At 35.0% G+C, this 27715-nt stretch overlaps 2 protein-coding genes across 8 annotated transcripts in view; one reads left to right on the top strand and one right to left on the bottom strand.

Moving 5' to 3' along the window:
* LOC109104159 (heat shock factor protein 1-like) overlaps nucleotides 1–5592 on the top strand; it is a 25763-nt gene extending 20171 nt beyond the window's left edge. For both annotated transcript variants that reach the window (XM_042776312.1, XM_042776311.1), the window contains 4 exons: nucleotides 440–545; nucleotides 754–801; nucleotides 1272–1338; nucleotides 3694–5592. In XM_042776312.1, the coding sequence (XP_042632246.1) occupies nucleotides 440–545; nucleotides 754–801; nucleotides 1272–1338; nucleotides 3694–3890 (418 nt within the window). In that variant the 3' untranslated portion in view covers nucleotides 3891–5592. The remainder of the gene's footprint in view (nucleotides 1–439; nucleotides 546–753; nucleotides 802–1271; nucleotides 1339–3693) is intronic.
* Nucleotides 5593–6453: 861 nt separating this feature from the next.
* On the bottom strand, nucleotides 6454–22588 carry LOC109104451 (hornerin-like). 6 transcript variants are annotated; one of them, XM_042776308.1, is made up of 40 exons: nucleotides 22487–22586; nucleotides 21804–21871; nucleotides 21623–21691; nucleotides 21206–21238; nucleotides 19850–19891; nucleotides 19493–19534; nucleotides 19288–19326; nucleotides 19043–19081; nucleotides 18107–18157; nucleotides 17967–18017; nucleotides 17194–17247; nucleotides 17030–17062; nucleotides 16772–16903; nucleotides 16156–16203; nucleotides 16021–16059; nucleotides 15901–15924; nucleotides 15766–15813; nucleotides 15615–15659; nucleotides 15460–15504; nucleotides 14590–14634; nucleotides 14464–14511; nucleotides 14353–14388; nucleotides 13955–14014; nucleotides 13514–13576; nucleotides 13370–13417; nucleotides 13208–13267; nucleotides 11940–11984; nucleotides 11757–11801; nucleotides 11648–11677; nucleotides 11483–11530; nucleotides 10007–10060; nucleotides 9646–9690; nucleotides 9480–9530; nucleotides 9357–9401; nucleotides 9235–9270; nucleotides 9024–9068; nucleotides 8678–8737; nucleotides 7817–7852; nucleotides 7479–7523; nucleotides 6456–7091 (listed from the first exon to the last, which is right to left on the bottom strand). In XM_042776308.1, exons 1-40 carry the CDS (start codon nucleotides 22495–22497, stop codon nucleotides 7057–7059), a joined length of 1893 nt encoding a protein of 630 aa, XP_042632242.1. In that variant the 5' UTR covers nucleotides 22498–22586; the 3' UTR covers nucleotides 6456–7056. The 6 variants fall into 6 exon arrangements, with proteins under 6 accessions (XP_042632240.1, XP_042632238.1, XP_042632239.1 ...); XM_042776309.1 differs by having other exon boundaries at nucleotides 9235–9267; XM_042776306.1 differs by having other exon boundaries at nucleotides 6454–7085; nucleotides 14353–14511; nucleotides 22487–22588.
* Nucleotides 22589–27715: the final 5127 nt, after the last annotated feature.

The following is a 27715-nucleotide window of genomic DNA, read 5'->3' as shown; positions in this document are numbered from 1 at the left end:
GCTCTTGAGCTTAATTTGAGAAGTGCAACCGTATGATCGCACAATTTATTTTGTCTAGTGGGAAGAAAGTATGGAGCGAGGCATGGCATTTGAACCAACATGCATATTTTGTGCTCCCATTGAAACCTCCATTTACCCAATCGCCCTTTGACCCCTGTTCCCCTCCTACCTCTGATTGGATATTGATGTGATGAGGTCAGCAGCTCTGCCTGCCTCTGTGACATCATCATCACAGTTTTGATCTTTCTGGGGACCGGCCTCTCTCCTGTTTTATAGGAAATGCTTCCTGTTATTGCTGAAGTGAAATTGCAGATTTTTATTGGCTGCTTTTGTAGAAATAAACATTAAATTAGAGTGTTTGGTTTTTGGAGAGTGGAACTGGCTGATTTGTGTGTGGTGTTTGAGAGATGATTTTCATTGCTTTCTCTTTCTACCACAGGGCAGAACTAAGTGATCATCTAGAGACCATTGACTCTGGATTAGACAACCTTCAGCAGATCCTCAATGCTCAGTCCATTAACTTCGACACCTCGCCTTTCTTTGATGTAAATATAGTTTCAGTCTTGAACACCAAATATAGGAACTAAGTGTGTTTTTTTTTGTAAGAAAAACTATAATAGATTTTTATTGTTATTAATAATTGTATTTTTTCATGTGCAATTCATGCATGTATGAGTGTATAAATGCTGTAAAGTTAAACATTTAAATAATGTACTGTTGAATAATGTATTGTTATTGTATTGTGTTCCACAGATTTTCACATCGTCTTCTGTTGATGTGGATCTGGACAGCCTAGCTAGTGTAAGATTTATTTATTTATTTTAATTTATATATACTTATATAATTGTTTATATAGTTATTTCAGCTGTAATTCTGTATATAGAAAATATAAAGCACAGAAATAACACTGAGAAAGCAGACTGCTAGTGTGATTAAGAAAGTTCAGTGTCTAACAGCTGCAGAAGATCCACAGCTCACGGAATGAACAGAATGCAAAGACCTTAAACAAACTCGTCTGATCTGTTAAACGGAAAATATTTGACATGGTTTCAAATGAGAGATCTTTATCAGATTGCTAGAAGTAAAGATGGTTTAACTGCAGATTGCTTTAGGGTTAATACCTGTTCATGCAGTTTACTTTCACTTTGCATAAAAGCATCAGTTGTGTGGGAAGTAATGTTAACATCTTAATTTTTTCAGACGTGGTGAGCACTCCAGAAATCTGCATATTGCTTGTCTTATTTAATCATACATCTGTGGTCTCTTTACAGATCCAGGACCTTCTGTCACCTGAACCTGTGAAAGAAACTGAATCTGGTGCAGACTCTGACGATTCAGGTATTTAGGGTGCTTGAAAATTAACATTTTGTTTTAAAATGCAAAGACATCCACTGTATTAATAAATAAATACCCACCCCCCCCCCCTCCAAAAAAAAGAAAAAAAAATTATGGAAAGAAACGACACATGGTTGCCACCACTTTACTGTAAAAAAAAAAAAAAAAACTTTTGGTAGCAATATTTTCAGAAGTCAGGACTTTATTGACAAGTATGTTTTTACATACAAGGAATTTGTCCTACCAGTGCAGAAGAAAATACAGACATAGTGCAGACATACATAGGAATTACACAGTTGGATAAAATATAACACTAATATAAGAAAAGCAGAAAAATAAATATTGCTATATAATACAGAAGTAGAACTATAGAGAAAAACATATATAATTGGTTTAATGAATGTACAGATATGTTATTTACAAGTGTACAGTTGATGTAGTTCACAAATGTACAATTTTCAGATGCTATGTATAAATGTGTCAGTTATAATGGACAGTATATAGTTATCAAAGTTTTAATTGTTCAGGCTGAATATAGTCTGCAGGAAGAAACTGTTGTTGTGCCTGGATGTTCTAGTGGTCGATGCTCTGTAGCGCTGACCACAGGGCAACAGTTGAAAGAGAGAGTGGGCTGGATGTGTGGGGTCCAGAGTGATTTTCTTAGCCCTTTTTATCACACTGGAGGTGTAAAGATCTTGGAGGTTAGGCAGTGGGGAACCAATCATTTTCTCAGGAGTCCGGACTGTCCATTGTAGTCTCTTGATGTCTGGTTTGATAGCTGAGCCAGACCAGACAGTTATAGATGAATGCAGGGCGGACTCAGTGATGGCCGATGGCCGTTTCAGCAGCTTCTGTGGCAGGTTGAATATCCACACTTGGATAAGATATTACAAACCCTCATTAGCTGCTGCCTGTCTGTACACTAACAGATTGACCCAATTAAAGTCCGGAGAGATGGTGGTGCCCAGGAACCTGAATTTCTCTACTGCAGCCGCAGTGCTGTTCATGATGGTGAGTGGGGGGAGTGCAGGGGGGTCTCTCCTGAAGTCCACTATCATCTCCACTGTTTTAATGCGTGTTGAGCTCCAGGTTATTATAACTGCACCAGACAGCCAATCTGATTGGCTGACTAATGCTGATCGTGAGAGTCCTGGATGTGAGTTTACCCAGCCTCACTAGCTACTGCCTGTCTGTCAGGAAGCTTGTGATCTACTGACAGATTGGGGTGGGCACGGAGAGCTAGGTCAGTTTCTCTGAGAGAAGGTCAGGCATGATGGTATTAAAGGCCGTACTGAAGACTACAAGACTTTGTGGGGAAGTCGTGGCCTAATGGTTAGAGAGTTTGACTCCTAACCCTAAGGTTGTGGGTTCGGGGTTGCAGGAGGTGTTGTGTGAAGTGCAGATCAGAGCGGGTGGGGGGTGTGAGACTGGACTTTTCAAACCGGCAGTAAAACACATTCAGATCATCAGCCAGTTGTTGATACTCCACAGACTGTGGGGGTGGTGTCTTGTGCTTGATGTTCCTCAGACCAGTCCATACTGACGCCGGGTCGTTGGCTGAAAATAGTTTTTTCAGTTTTTCAGAGTAGCTTTTTTTACCACTCTGATTTCCTTTGTTAGTCTGTTTCTGGCCTGGTTGTACAAGATTTTGTCCCCACTTCTATGAGCATCCTCTTTGGCACGATGAAGTTGTTTGTGTTTCCCAGTAAACCATGATTTATCATTATTGAGTGATAGGAATTAACCAGCGCGCCGGCGCACTTCCTTCTTCTGTGTCTGTTGCAGTTTGTTTGAACAGCACCGCTGCACCTCCTACTAGAATGACCAACAAAACGTCTGAATAATCAAAGGCAAAATATTGTTTGGGATATGTTGTTTGATGTTAAGGAGTTTTCCTCTGTTAAAACTTACAGAAGAAGAATGACTAAACACAGAACAAGCTAACTAAAACAGCTAGCCATCTTTAGGTTTTACACACTGAAATTAAATTTACGGTAAAAAAAAAAAAAAAAACGTTATTTGATTAAATAATGTAGTGTTAATATTCCATCTAAATTTATAACATTTATTTTGTAACTGCATAATATACTAATAACCACCATAATAATGCAGGTGGTAAAAGAGAGATGAACTAGAGTTTGTCACAAGGAAGAATAAGAAGATAATTTTTCATTCCAAAATGGTTTTTCACCATATAGTAAGGAAACATGCTGTTAACCAATGAACAGGTTTTTCCTGTACCATTTTTACAGGCTTGTACAGTTAAAAGTACAAACATTTTTTAACTGTTGCAGATATTTTTTGGTGTAAAAGGTGTGTAGTTTTTATGCAACTAATGTGACCAAATGGTGTTTTCAGGCAAGCAGCTGGTTCAGTACACGTCTCAGCCCGTGATTCTTCCCGACACTGTCAGCACTGAAACCAGTGCCACCGACCTGCCCATCCTTCTGGAACTGGAAGGCAACTCGTATTTCGGGTCAGAACCAGCTGAAGACCCGACCATCTCCCTTCTTAACTTCCAGTCTCCTGTCCCTGAAGACCCCAAACTATCATAGAGAGCAGCTTTTCTAAAGGGATTTATATCTGTGTGGGTTTCTAAAAATTTTATTCTCTGCATTTTATTTTATTTTTGGTCATTTAACACATCAGGACTAGCCATTAGATTATTACGCTGGTATTTCCCTTCACAATGAGTCTGGGAAAAATCTCTAAAAACAGTAGAGAGAATTCAGTATTCCTTCAAAACTCTACATCATGGAGTTGAAACATCAAAATTAGCTTTTACTTGTTGGCGCAGTAGTTTCCTTGTTATTTAGGCAGTGAGAAAACCTCAAACTAAATGTGTGATGCTAAGGATGTAAATCTAAATTTATCGGCCACCCTTTGAGTGCTTACCATTTATTTATTTTGATTGGATTTGCACCAATACTTTGAGATCTATGCTAAGCGATTGTCTTGCAGTCTGTCACCACTGCAAAACCTCATGCATTTTCCTGCTCTTTTGGTTGTCATTATTTATCTGATTGTTGCGATTACCCCCAGACTGTTGTATTCATCTTTTTTTTTTTTTTTGCAGTATATATTGGAACAACGGTTAAATATCTCATTGATATTGAAGTTAAAGCAAAAAAAAATAAAATAAAAATAAATAAAACATAATGTGCACCTTTTATAGCCAGAAAATGCAGATGGTTTAATCTGACAAACATGAAACAAGCATAAAAAATCAATGTTGTGTAAACTTGTCCAGCGTCCCACTAACTGTCTTCAAAGCCATAGCTGTTACTCATCATATAATGTCTGATTTTCGGTTAGTGATGATGGGTATGGGTATGGATTAAAGGTGCATATTTAGAGATTTTATTGAAATCTTTTGTACAAATATTAATCATCTTTTGCTGTTGAAAGTTCTAATAAGCAGGACAGCCATTAAGGCTGTATATAGGATTTATGTTTGAATATATAAATAATTAAGAGTCTGTGCATTTGTTTTGATGAAACAAATTCATTTCAGACTTTGAAAACAAATTCAACAGGGATGAATTACACAATAAGTGTATTATATGGCAGGACATTTTATGCATTGATAACAGGTGTATTGGATGATCTGATATAAAGAATTTGTGCAATAATTCAGCTTTTAACTAACTTTGACAGCAACACACTGCTTTCTTTTTTCTCTTTGTTTTTGTTTGTTTAGCAAAAGGAACTAGAAAATATAATAGGCGAATCTTATTAAGACCATGTCTGGGCATATTTAACCTCAAAATCTAGAAGAAAAAAAAAAACATTTTAAAGAAAATAAAGCCAAATTTTTGGGCAATTGTGGATGATTCCCTCCCCCCACCCCCAGGGTCCTAAAAATAGGCTTCATAATATATAATTTAAAATATATTTTTTCTCATGATTTGGTTAAAATGCAACCTGGACCTTTTTGTGAGATTCACGTGTAAATTGGATACCATAAGAAGAATTGAAATGGTATTTTTTTTTTTTTTTTGGTGCAGTTTGTTCACATGCTATGCCCTATAGACTTCTATTGTTAAATGCTTGTTTATTTTTGGATGGTCAGCGGAGTAGAGGAACTAGAGGAGGAATGTCACTGGTTGATGGTTCTGGTCATTTTCAGTCACATTTTAGTCATTGAATGACTTTCATAGCCAGAGAGACATTAATATTAGGCATAAATTATTTTATTACGCATGTGAACAACACTTTGTGTATTGATATGTTTCAAATAAAATGTTTTTGAAAGTATTTGGAAGTAGTTTGGTTTTTATTTCCCTTGCTAGAACCTGATAAATAAAGCTTTTGGTTGTTTATAGGTTCTAGTTGGCCATTAGCTGGTCTAAATAATCAATATATTTTATTGTAATTTTTTAAAATGATGCTCCATGACTAGAGAAAACAGAAAAGGGCTGTGGTGAAAAATAGCTAGGAAAACGTCAGTCTCACGTAGACTGGAGGTCTGGAATTCATGGCATCATTCATTGGCCAAGGCCCATACATGAGGCCGTTTGACCGACATGTCAAACAACCAATCACAGTTCGTTTCGTTCAGCGTCACATTTCGGGGCACGGAAATGGCGCCACAATAACAGACCGGTGTGTAAAACTCTCTGACATATTTTAAAGATTCTGTGCTGTGAACTTTAAATATTTCACATACTTTTGAGAATCCAGCATTTAGTTGATCCTGATATTGATAAGCGCTCATCGTCACAGTTGTAAACACGGCAGCTTTCTTCTTTCATGAGGGGGTTTGGCGCCACAGTATCTTTCTTTCCATGCGGAACGTTAAAGAACGCGCCAAACACGTCTCGGGGAAATCCTGTAGAATTCAACCAATCCTATGACAACTTCAACATTCCTGAAGTGTTTCCACTTTTGTATCCCATGTGCATCAGACGTTTAGCCAACGGTCCGTGGGCGTGACATCTGAGGTTGAGACTAGGAAAACGTCAACACCCATAATGCACTTGGCTAGTTCAGTCTATCCTTAAATTGGGATTAAAAAACGCAGAAGCGCGATTGTAGTTTTCACAAAAGCCAGCTAGATGAAAATAGACGGGGATGTCTTGTTTTAGGTAACATTAAAAAATAATACACATTGTTTATTAACATATACTCCCGACATTGTGACAATACAAAATTGGTTGAAAATCAGCGAACTTGCCACTTAACCACCTTGGACCACTTGCCATTTTTCAAATAGGTCTACCTGTTTTTGAACCGGTTCCACAAAGTTATGCGTTTTCTCAGGTAAAATGACAAATATTTGAATTTGATGTTCAAAATAGATGTTCAATTTAATGTAAAGATTATCTTCGAATGACATACATTCAGCAATATACAATTTGTGACATTTGTAAAGAATATTGCTTAAACATCTAGGCAAGAAAATACAGTGGCGACATTTATGGGGGGAAACAACCATTGAATTTACAAAGCCATTTTTTTCTCTCCATTTGACTCCTTTGATTTTTCTTTTGTCATACCAATGAAAAAAATACTTACAGGGCACTTTTATTAACAGGCGCAATAAAACGTTAAGTTACAGTATTCTCTGAATGTTTAAATAGTCAAAAATAAAACAAACGGACATACACACAAAGGAGATCTAAAGTCTAGCGGGCGGGTTCACGGTTCCTCTGCCAGGCGTACGGGTCCGTACACTGAAATCTGTAACGCAGAAACCTCACTCGCGGCTTCATGTGGAAGTCAGCAGGTATCTTCCAGTTCCACATTTTCTGCACCTTTCAAAAAGTGCAGAGATCAGTTCATTAAGGCCAAACTAGCAGGACAGATGTTTGCTAGCAGGAAAAGTTTTGATTTAAGCTTTGAGTCTGGTGCACAAACTCATCAAGCATCTTTCATGAAACATGAAACCGAAATTCATCCATATTATGTGCTATCTGCCCTCACGTATACTACTCTTTAAAACATTGGTGTCAGACCCCAAACTTTTTAAGGTTAGTGTGTTTTAAAATAAAATACATAATATATTTCTATTAAGGTTGAATGGGTACAACATAACATTTATAAGATGATCTGGGCCATTTGTTTTGTGATGCTTCTGTTGAATATATGAATTTTACAGATATTTCAACATGAACAGTCCGCATGAAGAATTTCAGACCCACCTTCAGTACCCTGACCAGATGTGTGGTACTGTTCACCTGCTGATACTGGACAGAACAAGCAAAACAGAGAAAAGAGAAGAGCTGTTGAGCATCTGTTCATCAGCACAGGAGACACTCTATAATTTTTCCATCTCAATCAGACATAGATATTAATTTATTCGCAAGGTATTCACTATTTAATTTCTATTCTAGAATTTTTCTTCATTCAGTTTTATGAACGATACATTTGCTTGACAGGTTTGACATGGCTTTGAGGTGAAAGCAAGATACAAATCATCAGAATTAATCATAAATCATGTGACTGAAGAGAAGGAGGTCTGAACTCTCATGAAGCTTACCAGCTGTCTGTGTTTGTTCCGTAGCACCAGGTTGTCCTGTTACAAGAGAACAAATAAGGTTAACAACTGATTTGATGAATTTGCCCTGTTCGTTACTTAAATATACAGTTTAGCAGGTGAAGCAGGTTTAGAGATGTAGTGTGATTCATGCATTTTATATATATGGCATACTGCATACTGCTGGTGCACAAATAGCATATAAAATAACCTGTAGCAGATCTATACAGGTGGAGCTGGGGAAGGAGGAGGATTTCAGAGGAACACTGAAAGCACACTGCAATGCTCAAGCGAATGCATTTACATTTACGCATTTAGCAGACGCTTTTATCCAAAGCAACTTACAGTGCATTCAGGCTATACATTTTTACCAGTATGTGTATTTCCTGGGAATCTAACTCACAACCTTTTGCACTGCTAACGCAGTGCTCTACCACTCAGCCACAGGAAGGCCAATCAACTATTTAAATGTAAAGCAGCAAGCTCATTGGCTGTGTATGCAACATAAACCAATCAGCTTGTGACAAGTCATTTAATGCTAGGAATATCGTCAGTTACATTATGGACCCATCAGCCTGCACCAACTAGTTTCATGATAGAACTTGGTGTGTGTGTGTGTGTGTGTGTGTGTGTGTGTGTGTGTGTGTGTGTGTGTGTGTGTGTGTGTGTGTATATATATATATATATATATATATATATATATATATATATATATATTCAATTTGCAGATGTGTTAAAAACGTACTTGGACTCGTGAGAGTCTCTTGAGGTTCAGCTTTAGCTTAAAAATAAAAATTTAAAAAATTCTGAATATATCTTTTCCTTATAGTGTGTGCAAAATATGTGTGTGTATGTGTCACCCACCTGTGCCCATGGCATCTGTCTGTGAGGAAACTCCTGTGAATGGATCCCCTGTGACTGTAGCTGAGTTTAAGAAAGGTTTGTTTCATTTGTAACTTCTAATAAACTTCTGACACAATTTCTGCTTTGTAAGCAAACCCTTGCAAAAATTGACCTTGATAATCATAGTTTCCACCAAAATACCTTTGTTATTGTACTGAAAATTGATATAATTTTCTTCAAACAGGCTTTCAGTATCTTTGTCATTCTTTCTGCAGAAACTACGTTTACCATGGTACATTTTTATAAGGGCAGCTTACCTGGATGGTTAGTCCACCTGTTGAGGCAGGTGTTTTCAAACGTAATTTACCTGGTAGGTCTGTCTGAACCATGCTACTATGTGTGTCTGAGGCATCTGAAAGTTTGACAAGAACATTTGAAATGGCAAAATAAAAATCATACAGTTTGTTAGTTCAGATCATCATTGCATATATATTTATACCCATATTAACTTAGCATACCTTTATATTATCTGTGCCTTGCTCAATCTGATTTATTAATACAGTCTAAAGGTCACTTACCTGTAAATCCAGTCCCAGTCGCAAGCACAGAATCTGCTTTTTAGAAACACACACTTCACATGAAACCCTCGCATGAGTGATAGACTGACGTGTGTCTGGATGTGCTGAGGAAACGTGGTTACCTGTGTAATTTAGCATGCCGTCTGTCACAGCTAAGTGTTCCAGCCCTGGATAACAGGAAACAGCATGTTATAAATATTTCATATTTATTTGAATTACCCCTTTGCATAATGTGTTGCACTCACCTGTCACGTCTGTAAGAGTCTGTCCGTCAGTCACTGGATCACCCGCTGCACCTGATCACAATATCAGCTCCATTATTACAGGTACATGCACACAGACCAATGCTGCTTTTACACTCATTCATGGTGTATTTCTAAAATATGTTTAGTAAAATATCAAAGATAATACCTGCCATATCTGTCTGCGCCCTTGCACCATTGACACTGTCAAATCCTTTGAAAAGGCAAGGCGTGTTTATTTATACAGCATATTTCAAACACAATGGTAATTCAAAGTGCTTTACATGCAAATAATTTTAAAATAATCTAGATGTAAATTAAGAATTCAGAGAAAAAAGTCAGAATTGCGAGATGTAAACTCAGAATTGTGAGAAGGTACCAGATTTCTGTGTTTATATCTTGCAATTCTGACCTTTTTTCCCCTCAGAATTGTGAGAAAGTGTGAACTGTGAGATAAAAAGTCACAATTAACAACTTTTTTCTTTTTTTTTTAATCCATGATGGAAACAGACTTCCATACATTTGCTTACCAGTCGTGTCGGAGTAGGGACTGAGAGTGTGGTCGTTTAGATCAAGCGCACCAACTGCAAATAACAGCAACAAGACAAATAGTTTCAAAAGGAGCTAAATAGATTCATATTTAAGCACAAGCTTTAATTTCATTTTATAAATACTTTTCAGTATTTACTGAAACAAAGGTAGGCCTATGTATCTTTCAAGTCATTCTGAATAGGTTTATTTATTGAGCTAATCTCAAGGCATTCTGGGCTTGTCTTCTCCAATACCTTAGATTTTTAGGGTAAAATGTTAAATAATAGATATCACCATAAATCCCAGTTGATTAATTGCAAAAAGCAAGTGTTTTGTTTTCTGAAATGATGTTTAAATGAGGCATTATATATCTGTACTGTATATATATATATATATACATACATATATATATATATATATACATACATATATATATATATATATATATATATATATATATATATATATATATATATATATATATATATATATATATATATATATATATATATATATATATATATATATGTATGTATATATATATATATATATATATGTATATATATATGTATATATATATGTATATATATATGTATATATATATATATATATATATATATATATATATATATATATATATATATGTATGTATGTATATTGGATAAAGCCTGGTTCAAAATGCCCGTTTTATTTTGTTGACATATTAGAGTTAAAGGAATTTTAACAGATGGGGTTTTGGACCCCCCCCCCATAAATCAGAAAAAAAGTATTTTTAGGAATAACATTTTCAGGCACATCAAATATTAACAAACCCCTCTGTAAAAACCTCCAAAATATAGATTGCATGAGAAAATGGCTTTTAACGATATGTTTTGAAATCCAAAGATGCAAAAAAAGAATTATAAACTCTTAAATGTGTTTTGCATGCTTTCTTTCTAATATTCTGAAGTGAATGGTTTTGCCTGTAGTGTCAAGGTGTTATTTTGTTCATAAGCAAATTACTAATTGCAGCTCAGTTGTCTATGGATTTAGTTTGTTATAAAATATTGGCTATGTTACAGACCCCAAAGAGTCACCTGACAAGCAGTTTTGTAATCTGATGTGTTTCTTGTTGAATCAGGACATTTGTAGGATCATATTAGAGAGCACGCCCCTTTTTAATAGCCAATAAGTATGTTATGTCAAATTTTATTTAAATAGTTATTTCAAATGTGCATATTTATGAATTGTTTTAACTTTCAGGAGTACATAGCATATAGATGTGATGTGAACTAAAAGACAGAACACTTGTATTTGATTTCATGACTTTAAACCTGCCATGTGAAATATTTTCCGTATTGAGCACAAGCATTTGGTAAACCCACACAACCCCACCATTATAGACAGACTAGCCAAGAGAAGACGCATAAAAATTGAATTATGGCTAACAAATCAATTGACTTTCAGTGATGTCATAGAACCGGGTGATATAGTACCAGCTGTGTGATGCATCTCCGTTGCAGCGTCTTGATGGCCTGTTCCGCCTGTTTGGAAAGACATTTGGGAATATTCACATCGATTCCAAGATATTAGTCTATCAATAATATGACGTTGTGATTGTGTGTTGATTAGTTGGGTGTGTTTTATTGCTAGATACATACTGATGTCCAGATGAACGCTTGGAGGGTCACCTGTGAATGAATCCAGACACACATTGCAGTTCTCTCTCGTTTATAGGTTTCGTATGTTTTTATAGATATTTCAACATACCTTTCTGTTTGTCTACCACAGGTTTGTGCCGACCGTTTCCATTTCCTGTAATGCAGTAATGTTTATGAATGATGTGTCAAAACAATACTGTATGATGACATCCCTGCTGGAAATCATGCAGATATCCTTCAGCTGGTTTAATTTGGATTTTCCAGCAAAGAGAGGAAATTGACTGGAGCTTACCGTTTGTATCGGGTAAATCTGCGCCATTATTATCCGCCCCACCATCTGAGAAGAACAACAAAATGGATAAATATCATGTCTCCAGTTGTTTTGTTTTGGTATTTGCTTGTTTTTAATTGAAAATAGGGGTAATACTTCACCATAAAGATCCATTTATTAACATTAGTTAACTACATTAGTTAAAATTTAACTAAGATTAATAAATGCTATAGAAGTAACGTGATTGTTCTTTGTGAGTTGATTAACATTTTTTTTAAAGCAACACTTTGTAACTTTTTCTGTATTCAAAATTTGCAAAACTTATATAGGTTAATGATTGAGTACATCATAAATTCATCTACCAAACCGCCTTTTTTGTCTTATCCCAAATCACTACGGTACATTTATAATAAGTGATTATTTTGGACTATTGCAGCCTGTTGGGGGCAGCTGTGGCCTAATGGTTAGAGAGTTGGACTTGTAACCCGAAGGTCACAGGTTCGAGTCTCGGTGCTGGCAGGAGTTGTAGGTGGGAGGGAGTTAATGAACAGTCCTCTCTTCCACCCTTAATACCCATGGCTGAAGTGCCCTTGAGCAAGGCACTGAACCCCCAGTTGCTCCGCGGGTGCTAGATATATAGCTGCCCACTGCTCTGGGTGTGTGTTCACTTCTCACTGCTGTGTGTGTGCACTTGGATGGGTTAAATGCAGAGCACCAATTCTGAGTATGGGTTACCATACTTGGCAAATGTCACGACTTTCACTTTTCACTGTTCGGGTTGTCACTGCTGCGGAGTAACACATACCTACGTGAATCGCCATAGACATAAACTTGGAGAAGTAGCTCCGGTTAGAATGTTCTTACGCGGGATGTGTGCAGTTCTGTTTATTAACCGCTAGAGCACCAAAATTTACATAGTGTTGTTTTAACACTAACTAACTTTAATTTCAACATTCATTAATACATTTTCAAAATCAAAGTTAATGCACTTTGAATAAACAACAAGCAATTGCATTTTTATTAACTAACATTTACAAAGATGAATAAATGCTGCAAGAAATATAGGCCTACTGCTCATTGTTAGTTTGTTGTTATTTAGCTATTGCATTAACTAATTTTAAAGGAATAGGTCACCAAAAAATAAATGTGCTGAAAATTTAAACAGATTTGAGAAATTTAGCATTATGAATGGGTGCCGACAAAATGAGAGTCCATGCAGCTTTTTTTCACATGTTGGGTGAACTATTTCTTTAACAAATGAGGCCTTATTGCTAGAATAGTTATCTTACCTGAATAGTCTATGAAGGAATGACCCAGATGTGACATTGTGTCAAAGACTACAGATGAATCTGTAAATATCAGTATGAATTATGATTTGACATACTTTCAGGTTCAGCGCTTCAAGTCACTTTCCACCGGAGCATGCAGGATGTTGTTTAACATCAGTTTACCTGTTGTATCAACTGGTGGTTTTGATTGGGCTCCATTATCAGACATACCTTGAGATATTATGAAATATATTATTAGAAAGACTCTGTTAACATAATATACTATTACTAATTTAATGCTAGTAAACAGATTAATACTTTACTTACTGATTGAATGGGTATAATCACCGTTCCCATTGTCAACAAACAGGTAATCTGGTCCGGGAGAGTCTGATATACAAAACAAGAGATGGTTAGAAAGGTAACTGATTGGTTTCTAGACATGCTGACATATCTATCTATCGTTCTATCATTTTTTCATCCAATCAGTTGTTCTATCTATCCATCTCAAAGCTCCTACACTCATTCAGTAAGTTAAGTTATGACTTCAGTGATCAGTCTGTGTAGTTCATATGGATGCATGAAACCCCAGTGACCTCTCGTGACACTAAAAAATCTCTGAAAGTTGTCATTTTGCCCCCTTCGGAGCCAATGTCATGACTGGAAGTCTGAGTTTATTAGACGTGTGCTGGAATAATCCCACAGCTACTGAGGTAAAAGCACTCTAAATTTACAGGACCTAAAGGAGCACAGAGCGGCAGCCATTACCTGGAGGAGCGTCTAGAACTGGACCGCCACTGGACGGGTGCCCTGGACTCAGACCAGCAGCTGAAAAAGAGAACCAGCGAGAGAAAAAAGACAGCTTTGATTCACACCAGTCGTCTTTCAATAAATTATTAGGCAGAGAACCGAATCTGGCTGGTTTATTCAGTCAGCGTGGCCCATAATTAGTAGAGTGTGACAGAATGAGGGAAGGATCTCAGTGCCGTATGTGAGCCATTTCACAGCATGGGCATAAAAGTAAATCAAGTGAACTTAACTAGTGTGGGCTTTCCTGTTTGTGACAAGGCCAATGAGATCAGCAGAAAGCAATTCTGGTGTCTGCACTGCACCTCGAAAGCCATAAACAATAAGTGAAAAATGGATGAGTTGAATTGGACTCTTACCTGCTGAATCCACCTGAAATGCGAGTCCCATGTGATCTGTTGAGACAGCGTCAGTTACTAGGCATGTGGGTGGAACGTCTGGAGGAGTGTCTAAGAGGTCTAAAAGCGTACCTAGCCCGTCTGTTTGAGTGTCTGGACCAAAGGTCTCTCCTATTCCACCTGTAGAGGGAGACATTCTGTGTCCATACTACACTGAGTATTCCTTCCATTAATTAATGAGAATGAAGAAATGCTCACCCATTAAGCCAACAAGGAAGTCATGGCTTGACTGATCTATTATGCCTGCAATTAAATTTTGCAGTGATATGTTTGAGTTCCTAATATACACAGTATGTTCTGATGCTCACACTATTATTTAGAGAATATGTATAGTTGTTTTTAGTTATAGTTTTTTTTTATGTTAAATTTATACACTTTGATTTAAAAGATGGGGTCAGTAAATTTTTTTAATGGTTTTGAAAAATCGAAAATACAGTAAAACAGTAATATTCTCAAATATGATTACAATTTAAAATAACTTTTTCATTTTAATCATTTTAAAATAATTTATTCCTATTAGTGCAAAGCTGAGTTTCCAGCATCATTACTCCAGTCTTCAGTGTCACACGATCCTTCAGAAATCATTCTAACATGCTGATTTGCTGCTCAAGAAACATTTATTATTATCAGCACTGAAAACAGTTGAGATTTTTGTTGAAAAATAATACATTTTTAAGGATTCTTTGATGAATGGAATGATCAAAGGAGCAACATTTATTTGAAATAGAAATCTTTTGTCAAATTAAAAATGTCTGTCACTTCTGGGGTCAGTTTAAGGCGTTGTTAATATATATATACAGAGAGTGATATATATATATATATATATATATATATATATATATAGATATATATATATATATATATATATATATATATATATATATATATATATATATATATATATATATATATATATATATATATATATAAATAAACCTTACTGACCCCAAAGTTTTCAACATTAGTGTTGGTGCTTTTGATCAGAGTTTTGGTTTTTGGACTCAATAGCTCAATCTTATCAAAATGTATTTTTCTTTTGTAGGCCAGAAGAGTTGAACTGGTGTTTACCTGTAATTTCCAGCTGAGGGCTTGTGCCAAATGAATCAAAACCACCTGCAACATACATGACAAGAACTGAATTTTTTGACAGAAAACAATGTAAGTATATTTTTATCTCAGAAATGAATTCTTCCATGGTCAGATTTTAAATCGTGTTTTTATACCTGCTCCCTGTATCTGAGATGTGCCTGGCATGAAATGATCCAAGCCTGCATTAAAAACAGCAGGTTAACATCAGATAATTTTTTTAAAATCTATTTTCATGCTGTATGAAATGCCAGTCAATTAAAAACCATATATTCATTGTTTCCTCACCTGTAAATCCTGTTTCTCCTCCATTCAGTAGTTGTTTGTGTCCATTGCCTGTGAGAGGAACCCGATTAAAATGACTAAATAGCTCATTCTGATTAATATGATGCACAGTATTGTTTGCTTTGCATTAAGACTCACCGTTAGATTCTATCTCAGGGATTTCTAAATGCACAAGATAAAACTTACATGATTATGACATCAATTATCATTTAACAGAAAATATTTGGTAAACTGCATGTAAGCTTTGATGTTTATCACCTGGAGACTCGATTTGAGATCCATCATAAGCTGTTTCCCCTGATGCAAGAATATAAGATCTGTTCACGTATAAGTGTTCACAGCATTTAAGAAGTAAGAAATTACCTCAATAGCGAGATCCTGTTATACACATACCATTTTCATACTGTGAGCCATCTGTATGTGGAGCGAATCCCTCTGACCCTAAACATACATATGCAAAGAGCATTATAACTTTTACCTGAAGCCTTTATAATGTAAAATTATTTTTAAAGGAATAGTTCACCCAAAAATGAAAATTTGCTGCGAATTTACTCACCATTGGGACATCCCAGATTTAGATGAGTTTGTTTCTTCATCAGAACAATGGAGAAATTTAACATTACATCACTTTCTCACCAGTGGATCCTCTGCAGGGAATGGGTGCCATGAGAATGAGAGTCCAAACAGCTGATAAAAACATCACAATAATCCACATAACTCCAGTCTAATTTAAAGTTAAAAACTGGTTAACGATAGATTTGTGTTTTTACAAACATATAACTTTACAATAATGGGCTAGAGTCATGTGAATTATTGTGATGTTTATGTTTACTGTTTAGACTCTCATTCTATTGTCACCCAGTCACTGCAGAGGATCCATTGGTCAGCAAATGATGCTAAATCTGTTTCAATGGAGAAGCTCATCTACAACTTGGATGGCCTGAGGGCTAGTACATTTTCAGCAAATTTTCATTTTTGGGTTAACTATTCCATCTTTTTATTGAAATACCTGTAGGCTGTGATTGGACCTCGGAGGAAACTACACCCACACCATCTGATGTCTGTCCTGCTGCAGGTCGGTCAAAAGTGTGGCTGGATAACATTGTTGACCCATGACCTGCTGCTATATGACCTGATGGCACTGTGAGATTAAAGAAAATATCTCATTGTGAAGTGAATGAAAGATGAACCACCATATTTACATGCACATTTGCATAATAAATATTATAAGCCATGGTTACATTAACATAAACAGAACAACTCTTACCCTCAGAAATGGACATTGAATGGACGCCCCCATCTGTGCATGAAACACATTAAACATAATGGGTTTCTCTAGAGCTGCTTTTTTATATATATATATATATATATATATATATTTGGTATCATATTTCAAACAATAATTAAAATGTGTTTCTAAATGTCATTTACCAGGGACTTTAGATCCTGAACCTCCATTAGCAGCTGCTCCTCCAGCTCCTACGCCTGAGAACAATTTTCTTTATCATTCTTCATTTTATGCACTACTGTTTAACAATTTATTAATATTATTTTTAAAGAAATTAATACTTCTATTCAGCAAGGATGCAAGTGGCAGTAAAGACATTTGTATGGTTACAAATGATTTCTGTTCCAACTAAATGCTGTACTTTCTATTCATCAAAAAAACTCTTTCCACAAAGATATGAATGATTTATGAAAGATCATGTGACATTGAAGACTTTGCATCACAGTAATGAATAACATTTTAAAATATATTCAGATAGAAAACAGTTCATTTAAACTGCAATTATATATAAATAGTAGTACTGTTTTTACTGTTTTTTTTATGAAATGCAGCCTTGGTAAGCACAATAGACTTTGTACAAAGAAATTCTTACTGACCTCAAACATTTGATTGGCTGTGTATGTCAATTATTATATTATATTATATTATATTATATTATATTATATTATATTATATTATATTATATTATATTATATTATATTATATTATATTATATTATATTATATTGTATTATAACATTTTTTTTAAATTTAATTTTAGTATGGAATGTACTACATAATAAACCTTTTTAGTATTTTTAGTGTATATAGTATTTATGCCATGCCATATTTCTATTCTATTCTATTCTATTCTATTCTATTCTATTCTATTCTATTCTATTCTATTCTATTCTATTCCAGATTCTGTGATCAGGTACCTGGGGGAACTATCTCTGATTTGGACCCATCTTGTCCACCATAACTTGCATCTGTAAGTGAAATAATTTCAATGATTAGGCAGTAAACTTGTAAGAGTAAAAAGAAAAGCATATTTACAGCAGATGAACAGGTACAGTACCATGAGAACTTGAGCCAGATGGCTGAGAGTACCCGTCTCTACCGTTACTTCCTGTAACCCACACAGAAATATTACTGAGAGGAAATTCTTTGTACAATAATAAATCACTGCTGTCAATCTTAAAAATGCTCCAGTAATCCAAGGACATGCAGTTAGTAGTTTATTTAAATAACAACACTTTATTAATTACTCACCACCCTGCATCATATTTTCTGAATAAAATCCAATACTTGTTTCTTACTACTTTTGGGGATGCTGATTCCAAAAATAGTGCCTGTTTTGCCCTAGCATGTCACTTTCTCACAAAATATGATGTGCATTTTGAAGCATTTTTTCATTGTACAACCATTTGTAATGTTGGGAAATTTAGTATTATCCCATTATCAGCTGCCACAAATATATGATTTCTGTCCTTCTCTGAGCCAGATTACAACTATTTGATACATTCTCAGCCGATATTCAAATATATGACATTATTTTATGTCTAATTTCACGGTTAGAGTTAATGCCAGCAACAGAAGAACATGCAAACATAACCCAGATCTGTGGATGATTTATTACACACAAGCAGCAACAGAAAATTACAGATTTGGTTAAAAAAGCTTATTTATTTATTATCTTATTTTGAACATATTTGATTTTTTTTCTACTCCTTTGCAAATTGTAAGTTAAATTATACATTTTGAATACTTGTTTTATAGATACCTTTAACATTTAGCTGCTTTTGTTGTTTTGACAAGTACATTAAAGCACATAAACATAATTTTGTGTGGGGAAGAAATGTGATAGGAAGTTTTTATTTATATTTTTGAAATCAGCATCATAAAACTGGGTAATATAGGCCTTTTTCTTTTTTGCAAATCAACAGAATGTTTTTTTTTTTTTTTCTCAAGATGCAGAGCTGTTTTAATAAATTCTGATTGAAATGCTGGTCACCATTTGCTCCATTTGAAGCTGCTGATGTGCTGCCTGATGCTGTAATGACAAAAACACTAGTTTAGTTTTTAATTGGCCATGAATGAGAAGATATATCTAGATTTGACCTTCTGATGTTCAGCTATGACCATGTGCGTATATTGTAGCTCTGTAGTGTATTTCCTACACAAGGTCAGTCGGTGTTGCTTTTCTAAAGTACGATTTGTGTGAAAGTTTTGCCCCTGATAGATCAGGTTCACACTTACAGACTTGGCCAGTTTGAGTGCCACCATTAAGTTTCTGACCTGGGAAACAAGAGCAAAGGTTTTGTCAAAAGATGTATTGGACTTCAGAAAGGCCTGAAAAGTGGCCATTGAGCTTTCAACAAATTCACCTTTCACCGGAGGCCATGGGAGGCTAATGCACTCCGTACAGAACTTGTTTTTGCGTTATCGAGTAGACTTTCCTTACCGTTTGGGGATTCGCCCGCAACGGCGCTGCCAGGAGTCATACCTGAGAAAAATAGCCCTTCAGTCTAAACAAGGTCCTGAAACACTGGCCCAACAAACATGCAATCTCACTGCGCTACAGGCCTGTGTTTTACATGGATCTGTGCACCTGATGTTTTGTCTTTCCACAATTATTAATAAATAGAGCAATGCTGTTCAGCCACCGTGGCTAAAATCCCCTCATACCTGATCCCTAAACCAGATTAACTACTGATTGACTTTGCTTACTGAGTAGGGTGCACCCAGTGAACTATTTTCTAGTGCTGAGAGGTTCAGTGTTCTCTGCCTCCAGCTCTAAAGAGGATTAGCTTCACCTTACCCAAGCCTTTGGGTGCTGCAGTGGCCTGCTGCGATCCGGCTCCTTTGGGAAAAGAGGGAGAGGAACAAAAAACATATTCTTAAGATTCCCAGAGATCATTTCTCACAGGTCAGTCAATCTCTTCCAGTCAGGTGGCTTCTGGAAGGACAAACACTCTTTTTACATGTGCTTAAGGGGTTTTACATTTTGTATAAACCATTTATATACATTTTAAGTTGCTTTTATTTTCTTTTATGTGCATTTTAGATCTGATTTTAGTTTAGTTTTTGCAATGCCACTACCGCATTAGAACTAAATGTTTATCTTTGCTATAAGTTAAATATAGAGTGATATCAGTCTTTAGACTTTATGTAACTCTGTAGTTTATCAATTAACTGCTGAAAAATTTGGGGTCATTAAATTTTGTTTTTAACAGAAATTATGAATTAAACTGATCAAAAGTGACAGTAAAGACTTTAGTCTCTTGTTACAAAAATATTAAGCAGCACAACTGTTTTCAAAATGGATACAAATTTGAAAAGTTTCTTCAGCGTAATGATTTCTGAAGGATCATGTGACACTGAATTCAGCTTTACCTTCACTAGAATAAATTACATTTTAAAACATATTCAAATAGAAAATGGTAATTTTCAAATCGTAATGCTTTTTCTTAATGTTATTGTTTTTACTGTATTTCTGATCAAATAAATGCAGTCTTGGTGAGCATAATAGACTGTTATATATGTAAATATAAAGAAATACAGACCCCAAATTTTTTAATCTTAATTACCTTACAAAAAGTACTGCGGTACCATGGTTGTCAGATGGCAATACTGTCGTATTTTGAAATATACTATGGTACTGAAATCCATGGAATCTTGTAAGAACTTTAAAAATACTATATCAATATGAAATATTATGGTACATGAATTTCAGTACTATGGTATATCAAAGTTCTATATTATCATCACTGTAATATGTTTTCACATCGCAATATTTTTGTTAGTGATATCATGGTATTAACATGATACTCCAAAGTACTTAACAGAATATATTGACCAAAAAACATGGTTTTACCATGGTGTCATGTCCAAAAATACTATGATACTGTATGGTTACCATACTTTAAAATCATAATGAACAAGCTTAAAAAACAAACTATTACCATTGGTCCCATGTCCAAAAAACATAGTATAGAAGAAATAATTCCACAGTACTTTTTGTAAGTGTAATTTCTGATTATGGCAGAACCCCAAATGTTTCGAATAGCTCAGTCTCATTAAGAAAGACTGACTTTTGAAGTATGACTTATTATGTGATTATTAAAGATGACTGAGGTTTTGCACAATGGTGGTAAGTTGTGAACTTGTCACCCACCCTTCATATGCTGACCTTTGGAGTCATCATCATCTGTAAAGAAAAGGGAAAATCGATACAGTTTATAACAACCGCTCCTTTGTTTTGCCCTTCTCCTCTTTCTGTCCCGAATCCCTCACAGATCTGCTGACTGTTATCAGAATAATATGAGCCCATAGAGTTTTAAGTGAAATGCTCTTTTGTTTTCTCTTTGAGACTTTGGGTTTATGGTGTTAAAAAAGGGGTTTATGAAGCTAAACGGACTTTAAAAAAGTTTTAAAAGAGATTTACTTTAAAACTGTTTATCATGAACTTCTCATTTTGTCCTTTTGCAGGATCTAGTGTCAAACTGCCCACAATATGAGCTTCTTGATGTGGTACGATCGGCTCTCATCAGGACGATGATGAGGTAACATCTAAAAGAACTTCATCCCCTACCCTCTTCCTCCTCAGACAGTTCTTCTTCACCCTCTTCAGCCTCAAAGTCATTTTCTTCAGGCTCCTTATCTGTCCCGAGAAATAATCCAGCAGTTTAATGAGCGGGTACAGACGCGTGGGTGCTGTATGTTGAATATAAGAGTGTGTCATTAAATAATCCCTCTGGGAAAAGAGCTCGTACCTTCAACAGGAGCCGTAGATAGGGTGGACGCCAGAAGCACAACAGCTACTGAGGCAATTACAAGATTTCTGTGAAAGCAAAATGATAAGAGCCCAGAATAAGCACATGTGAAGCAAATTCAACCCAGAAAACACAATAAGATGCTGTTTAATGTTATGTCACACTTACTAGACAAGAAATTAGCAATTTATCATGCATTTTCTCAAAACTGGGTATTCAAATCCAACAATTCTCTTGAGAAATGCATGCTTTTAATATTATTTTTATGTAATTTTAACTTTCATACAAAGTATATTCATCGAATGAGCTTTTGAAAAACACAAGTAATGGTTAAAAGTAATACTTAGCATTGAGTTTGCATGTTTTTATATTAAAGTATTCAGTTATTGGACATTATATCACATTCCTAAACAAGATTCCTAGCATCAAATGATTCGAGTAACACAGACTTTAAACTATAAAAAGCTATAAGTCATATGCATCAAATCTTTTGGTCATGGGTTTGATTCCCAAGCAATGCAAGAATGAATGCATATACTTTGAATTCAATGCAAGCTGCTTTGGATATATACATAAACGTAAAAACATATCTTAATAAATTATTGATCAGTTAGCTATAAGTTGGTCCCCTGATGTCAGTTTCAGAGATATTGGTTGTTATAAATCAATCGACATCGACTTACCGTGACAGCATCTTTAGCACAGGTCTATGTGGGAAACTGTGCAGCAGACATAAAGCAACCAGCAAACGTGCTTTTGACTTCCTTATGCTTGACTGGCCACCAAAATACATTTTATACCCTTCCAGCCCCCATATTGGTAAGGGGCAGGACTTCTAACCCCAGCCCCTGCCATTCAAACTACTCCCACCAATCAAACCACAGGTGAGAACTGAAACATTTGTGATTCATAATTTATATTCAGATCGGATCTGCAGTGTCTTCAAGCATCAAAATGCACAAGTAATGATGAATATCTATTGCATATTAGCTGTTATACCTAAAATTGGGATGAAAAGTGTCTTTATTCATGGTATGCCCCATCATCCCTTTGGCCCAGCAGGCGGCGGTGGAATCAATAAGGCAGCTCAACCAGTGGAGGGCACAGCCAACCTACACAACATCACAGAGTCGCAGGAACTCACGCAGGAAGTTACAGGCTTTCTCATTTATTCACCCTTGGAAAACAAGATGACCTGGCTGGTTTCAAGATCAGAGGTTTCCAGATGGTTCTTTCATGCATATTTTGTGATTTAACGCTTACAAAAAAAACTGCTACACTCAAAAAAACAAATAATGGTGCAGTTTAGAAGTACTTGCTTTGATTTTATTTATATATCATTTTTTCAAAATATATTTAAATCTCCAAAACAGAATTAAATGGGTAGAATTCATACATTTTCCCCAAAATACTATAGTATAGTTTGTAGAGACTTGTTGGGGCTTTTTCTTTCTTTTCCTTTTTTTTATTTTTTAATAATTTTATTTATTTATTTGCTTATATAGTCTGTATAAATATTGGGACATTTTATATCACACATTTTTTAATTAACATTATTAAATAGATATATCTTTATATTTATGTATGCATTTATTTATGTCTTTATTCATGATGATGTATAATGTAATACAAATTTTTACTTTTTGATTTGTTTTTTAATTTATTTTGTGTTTTATTATGATTTTTATTTTCACTATTTTTAGATTTTTACAAATGATATTAAAATTTAATCTAAAAGAACCCCTTACACCTTAAAGTACAATATTCCTAAATAATAATGATAGCAAAAATATGTATACAAATATTAATTTATGTAAAAAAAGAAAAAGAAAAAAGAAAATTCAAACTTTTTTTCTCCATTTATTTATTTATTTTTTCATTTTTTACATTATATTGAGTAACTGAGGACCAAAAAATGTTGCCAGGTTTTTCAGGAAATAAACACAATAACTTTAGGAATTACTTATGGCGTTTTAATGGATTAGCATGGTCCATTCAAGAACTATGGTATCTGTATGTTGCATAAGCTAATGCTCCTGTCCCATAGAAGAAACTAAATAGCTGTTATCTTGCAAGTAGATTGCATTCCTGCAGCGTGTACAATGTAACAAACACCAGCAGGCCCACAGAAATGCATTTCTGTGATAAACTCCTCATAGAATGATGAGCTAATTGGACGTTTGTCCTAGAAAAACTAATAAGCTATTAAGCTAAACAAGCTTTCTTTGTTGTAATATGAAATGAGAACTATGTGTGTGTATTTTGATTGATCTGTACTATTATGTTACAATGATGCTGTGTGTTTTCATTATTAAACCCTGAATCCACAATATGTAAAATATGTTAGCTTACATAATGTGTGACTATATGGTAGCTTTTGTTTTCCTGCTAATGCAGAAATATTAGGCTCATTTGCTTTTAAATCAGTGGTTCACAAAAATGCTTTGCATGTACTTGAGCACTAGAGTAGTAGTCTACTAGTAATGTCCACTTGCTGGTACAGTGTCTATCAGAGTAGCAGTGTGGAATGACAAGACATATTGAAAAGCTGTATTATTACACATCAGCTGGTCTTGTTGGCAGATGTGGCCATATTTCTGCTGGCCTGTGGCTTCCCTCAATCCTGCAGGCCTGCCTGATCTCAAACAAAAGCTCTCTGTTAGGTGCTTGAAACCATAGCACTCTTGGATCCAACCTTGGGTGACGAGATTAGAAGTGCCAGGCCTGGATCTGTTCAGCTCGGCCGGCTGCCGTATACAGAGAATGTGCTCGGACCATATGGAAAAGGACGGACCACTAGTTGTATCCTATATGTGACCCTGGACCACAAAACCAGTCTTAAGTGTTAATTTTTCGAAATTGAGATTTATACAGTATCTGAAAGCTGAATAAATAATATTTCCTTTGATGTATGGTATATTTGGTTCATATATTTGGCCGAGATACAACTATTTGAAAATCTGGAATCTGAGGGTGCAAAAAAATCTAAATACTGAGAAAATCGCCTTTAAAATTGTCCAAATGAATTCTTAGCAATACATATTACTAATCAAAAATTAAGTTTTGATATATTTACGGTAGGAAATTTACAAAATATCTTCATGGAACATGATCTTTACTTTATATCCTAATGATTTTGACATTAAAAAATTGAAAATTTTGAAAATTTACAATATATTTTTGGCTATTGGTAAAAATATACCCCAGCGACTTAAGACTGGTTTTGTGGTCCAGGCTCACATATGGCAGAAATATATTTTTCCAAAATGACAATATATTCCATTTAAAATTACAAAAATTACTTAAGAGGCAAGAAAATTTGTGTCTGTATTATGCATGTCATACACTGATGTATTTTACAATTTTTTATTTATTTATTTATTTATAAATTGTGTAAATATTGTGGCAATGTATTGTCAAAATTAAAAATATATTTTTTAATGTTTTATAAATTCTTATTTTATTTAATATTTAATATTATATTTATATAATATTTGAAAACATAAAAAGTATTGTATAATAATATAATATATATTATATAATATTCTAAAATATTCTAACACTTAAGATAAAAAAGTAATTTTTTATATTAAATTTATAAAAAAAATGCATACTCTCTCAAAATAATTTTTTATTTTATTTTTTATGATTATATTGTCAGATCTTTTCTGTTCTTTTTAATTATTTTATATTTTGATTATAAAATATAAAAAGGGCTAAAACTGTTATGTGTGTGTGTGTGTGTGTGTGTGTGTGTGTGTGTGTGTGTGCATGTAGAATAAGTAGAAAAATAAAATATATAAAATATATTTAAAGTATATTTAAAATATGTTAAATATATTACATAAATATATTTTTGGCCATTTTTTGCATGTTTTAAAATATAAAAATGTTGTTTTTAAATATTATTTTTAAAACACATTTCAGTATTTAAAAAGACTTTGGGTAAACACCAAAATCCTTAGAGACTACAGGGGACCACAGGAGAGCATGTAGGAAGCAAGAGGTGAGTTCTACTGTGGTCCAGCACAAACACACACACACTTGCGAGTTTTCTCATACAGATTCCTGTTCTATTCTCAGATTTCAGCTTCATCCAGAGCTCTGTTAAGAGTTTTTGTCTCAGTGGTCACGAGCCACCTCTGATCGTCCTGAAGGAGCCATTCTGTTTAGAAACTCGATCCGTCTGAAATTACTATGCGGCACTGGAGTTTTGGGTCCTTGAACCGTTTTGTAATTAATCACCGTGGGCCAAATCTAATATGTCGTATAGCAGGACAGAGGAACAGTGTGGACAGGTGGACGTTAAACTTGATCAGAGGGTCAGACTAGTTCTCATTTCCTGCCTGAGGTCTCAAATGAATATTTGCCACCGATATTAAACAACCACAGAATGATTACTGCATTGCCAAAAGTGATATGATTTAATATACTTTCTAGCTGACGTTTTGGCAGTACCTGCACACAATTCTAAAATGTCTAATGAAAGCCTCACAGTACACAAAGACTATTGTTTTGTATTACACATTTTCTGAAATGTTCTGTTTGTATATGCAAATGAGGCATTATCTAATTAAATATGCCCTAATTTGCATAAAATTCCAGAACTGAAATTGTATAAAAGCCAGATTCACAATTCTTAATTTTGCTGTGTTAAAGGTTTTTTTTTTTTTTTTTTTTTTGATACATTTTTGATATATCTAAAGTTTTTGGATATCTTTTTTATCACTCCATAAATCAGAAAATAATGTCCAGAGCCAGAAATCAGGCGAATTATAGACCATATGAACAAACAAACTGCAAACCTTCAGAGTTCTGGCTCAATGCAGGAAAAAAAAAAAAAAAAAAAATCTTGGAAAACACCCTTGAAAGATTTTATTGAAACCTACAGACACAGATAAAGTGTAATACATGTGTATTTTGGATGGTTTCTTTCTCCAGTCTGAAAGAAGACATGTTATGGAAGGAAAATCTCAAACAGGTGTTTGCAAAAGAACAACATAAAAATCTTCATGTTCCATAAACAATAACAGAATTTTGGTGAACTGTTCCTTTAAGAACTTTTAAGAACTCAAAACTATTTGAATGACTGACAGAGAAATGAATTGAACAAAGAAAAGCGAGTGTGGACAGAACTTATCACACACCTGTCTCGAGTAAAACCAAACACAGTGTTGAAATCTGGAGTGGCACTCAATGGATTGTCAACAGATGCTGATAAATGAGTTTTCAGATAACAGACACTCTTATGAATGTGTCTTTTTGGAGTTTGAATGGGGTTTTATCTCGTTGTTAGTTTTGGATATTAAACAAACAGCAATTCGTTTGCGTCTTATATTACGTGCAAAAACTGTCGACTGAGTGTGTCGCTGTTTGTCAGTAAAAGGTAGGTCTTTTCTCACAGATATCAGCCTCTAGATCGGAGTCGTTGTTTAAACCCTCTTACACTTTAAATTAAAGTATAATATTTCTAAGGTTTCTCGCGCCCTTCCGCCTTGTTGGGAAAGTGGGCCGCGGGGGAAGCTAATGCACTGTGAAGGTCAAGCTTCACTGGCCGTCTCCATTTTTAAAACCCAGCTTTTGGTTTCATCGGCCTCCCGTAAGTTTGGGGTGACGGGAACATTTGCACACAGAGACCTGTAAGTCACGCTCGGACAGGCGGACCGCGAGCGCTTTGTTCGGAGCTGTTTAGTGGCTTTTGTCCATGGTACACCTTCCTCTTCCTCCTCATCCTCTCGTTTGTTCACTCCAGGGCCAGATTTAGACCACCGAGAAGTAATGCGAGATTGTGTTGTGCTCCAAAGACCCAGTGGAGACACACGTGGAAACTTAACTCTTTCTATGGGTAAGGGTCAAGGAATCTAGTCTGCGGTTAAATCTTTAAAAAAGTTAAGTCATAAGAGCTTAGATAA

This window comes from Cyprinus carpio, chromosome A19 (assembly GCF_018340385.1).
Source record: "Cyprinus carpio isolate SPL01 chromosome A19, ASM1834038v1, whole genome shotgun sequence".
Lineage (NCBI taxonomy): Eukaryota > Metazoa > Chordata > Actinopteri > Cypriniformes > Cyprinidae > Cyprinus > Cyprinus carpio.
This window is presented reverse-complemented; position numbering and strand designations above follow the sequence as displayed.

Excerpts from the sequence above, each read along its gene's own strand:
- LOC109104451 (XM_042776304.1), bottom strand. Across the intron at positions 18,018-18,106 it reads ATCTGGCTCAAGTTCTCATG|ATGCAAGTTATGGTGGACAA; the intron begins GTACTGTACCTG and ends TTTCACTTACAG. Across the intron at positions 7,853-8,677 it reads GACAGATGCCATGGGCACAG|GACAACCTGGTGCTACGGAA; the intron begins GTGGGTGACACA and ends CTCTTGTAACAG.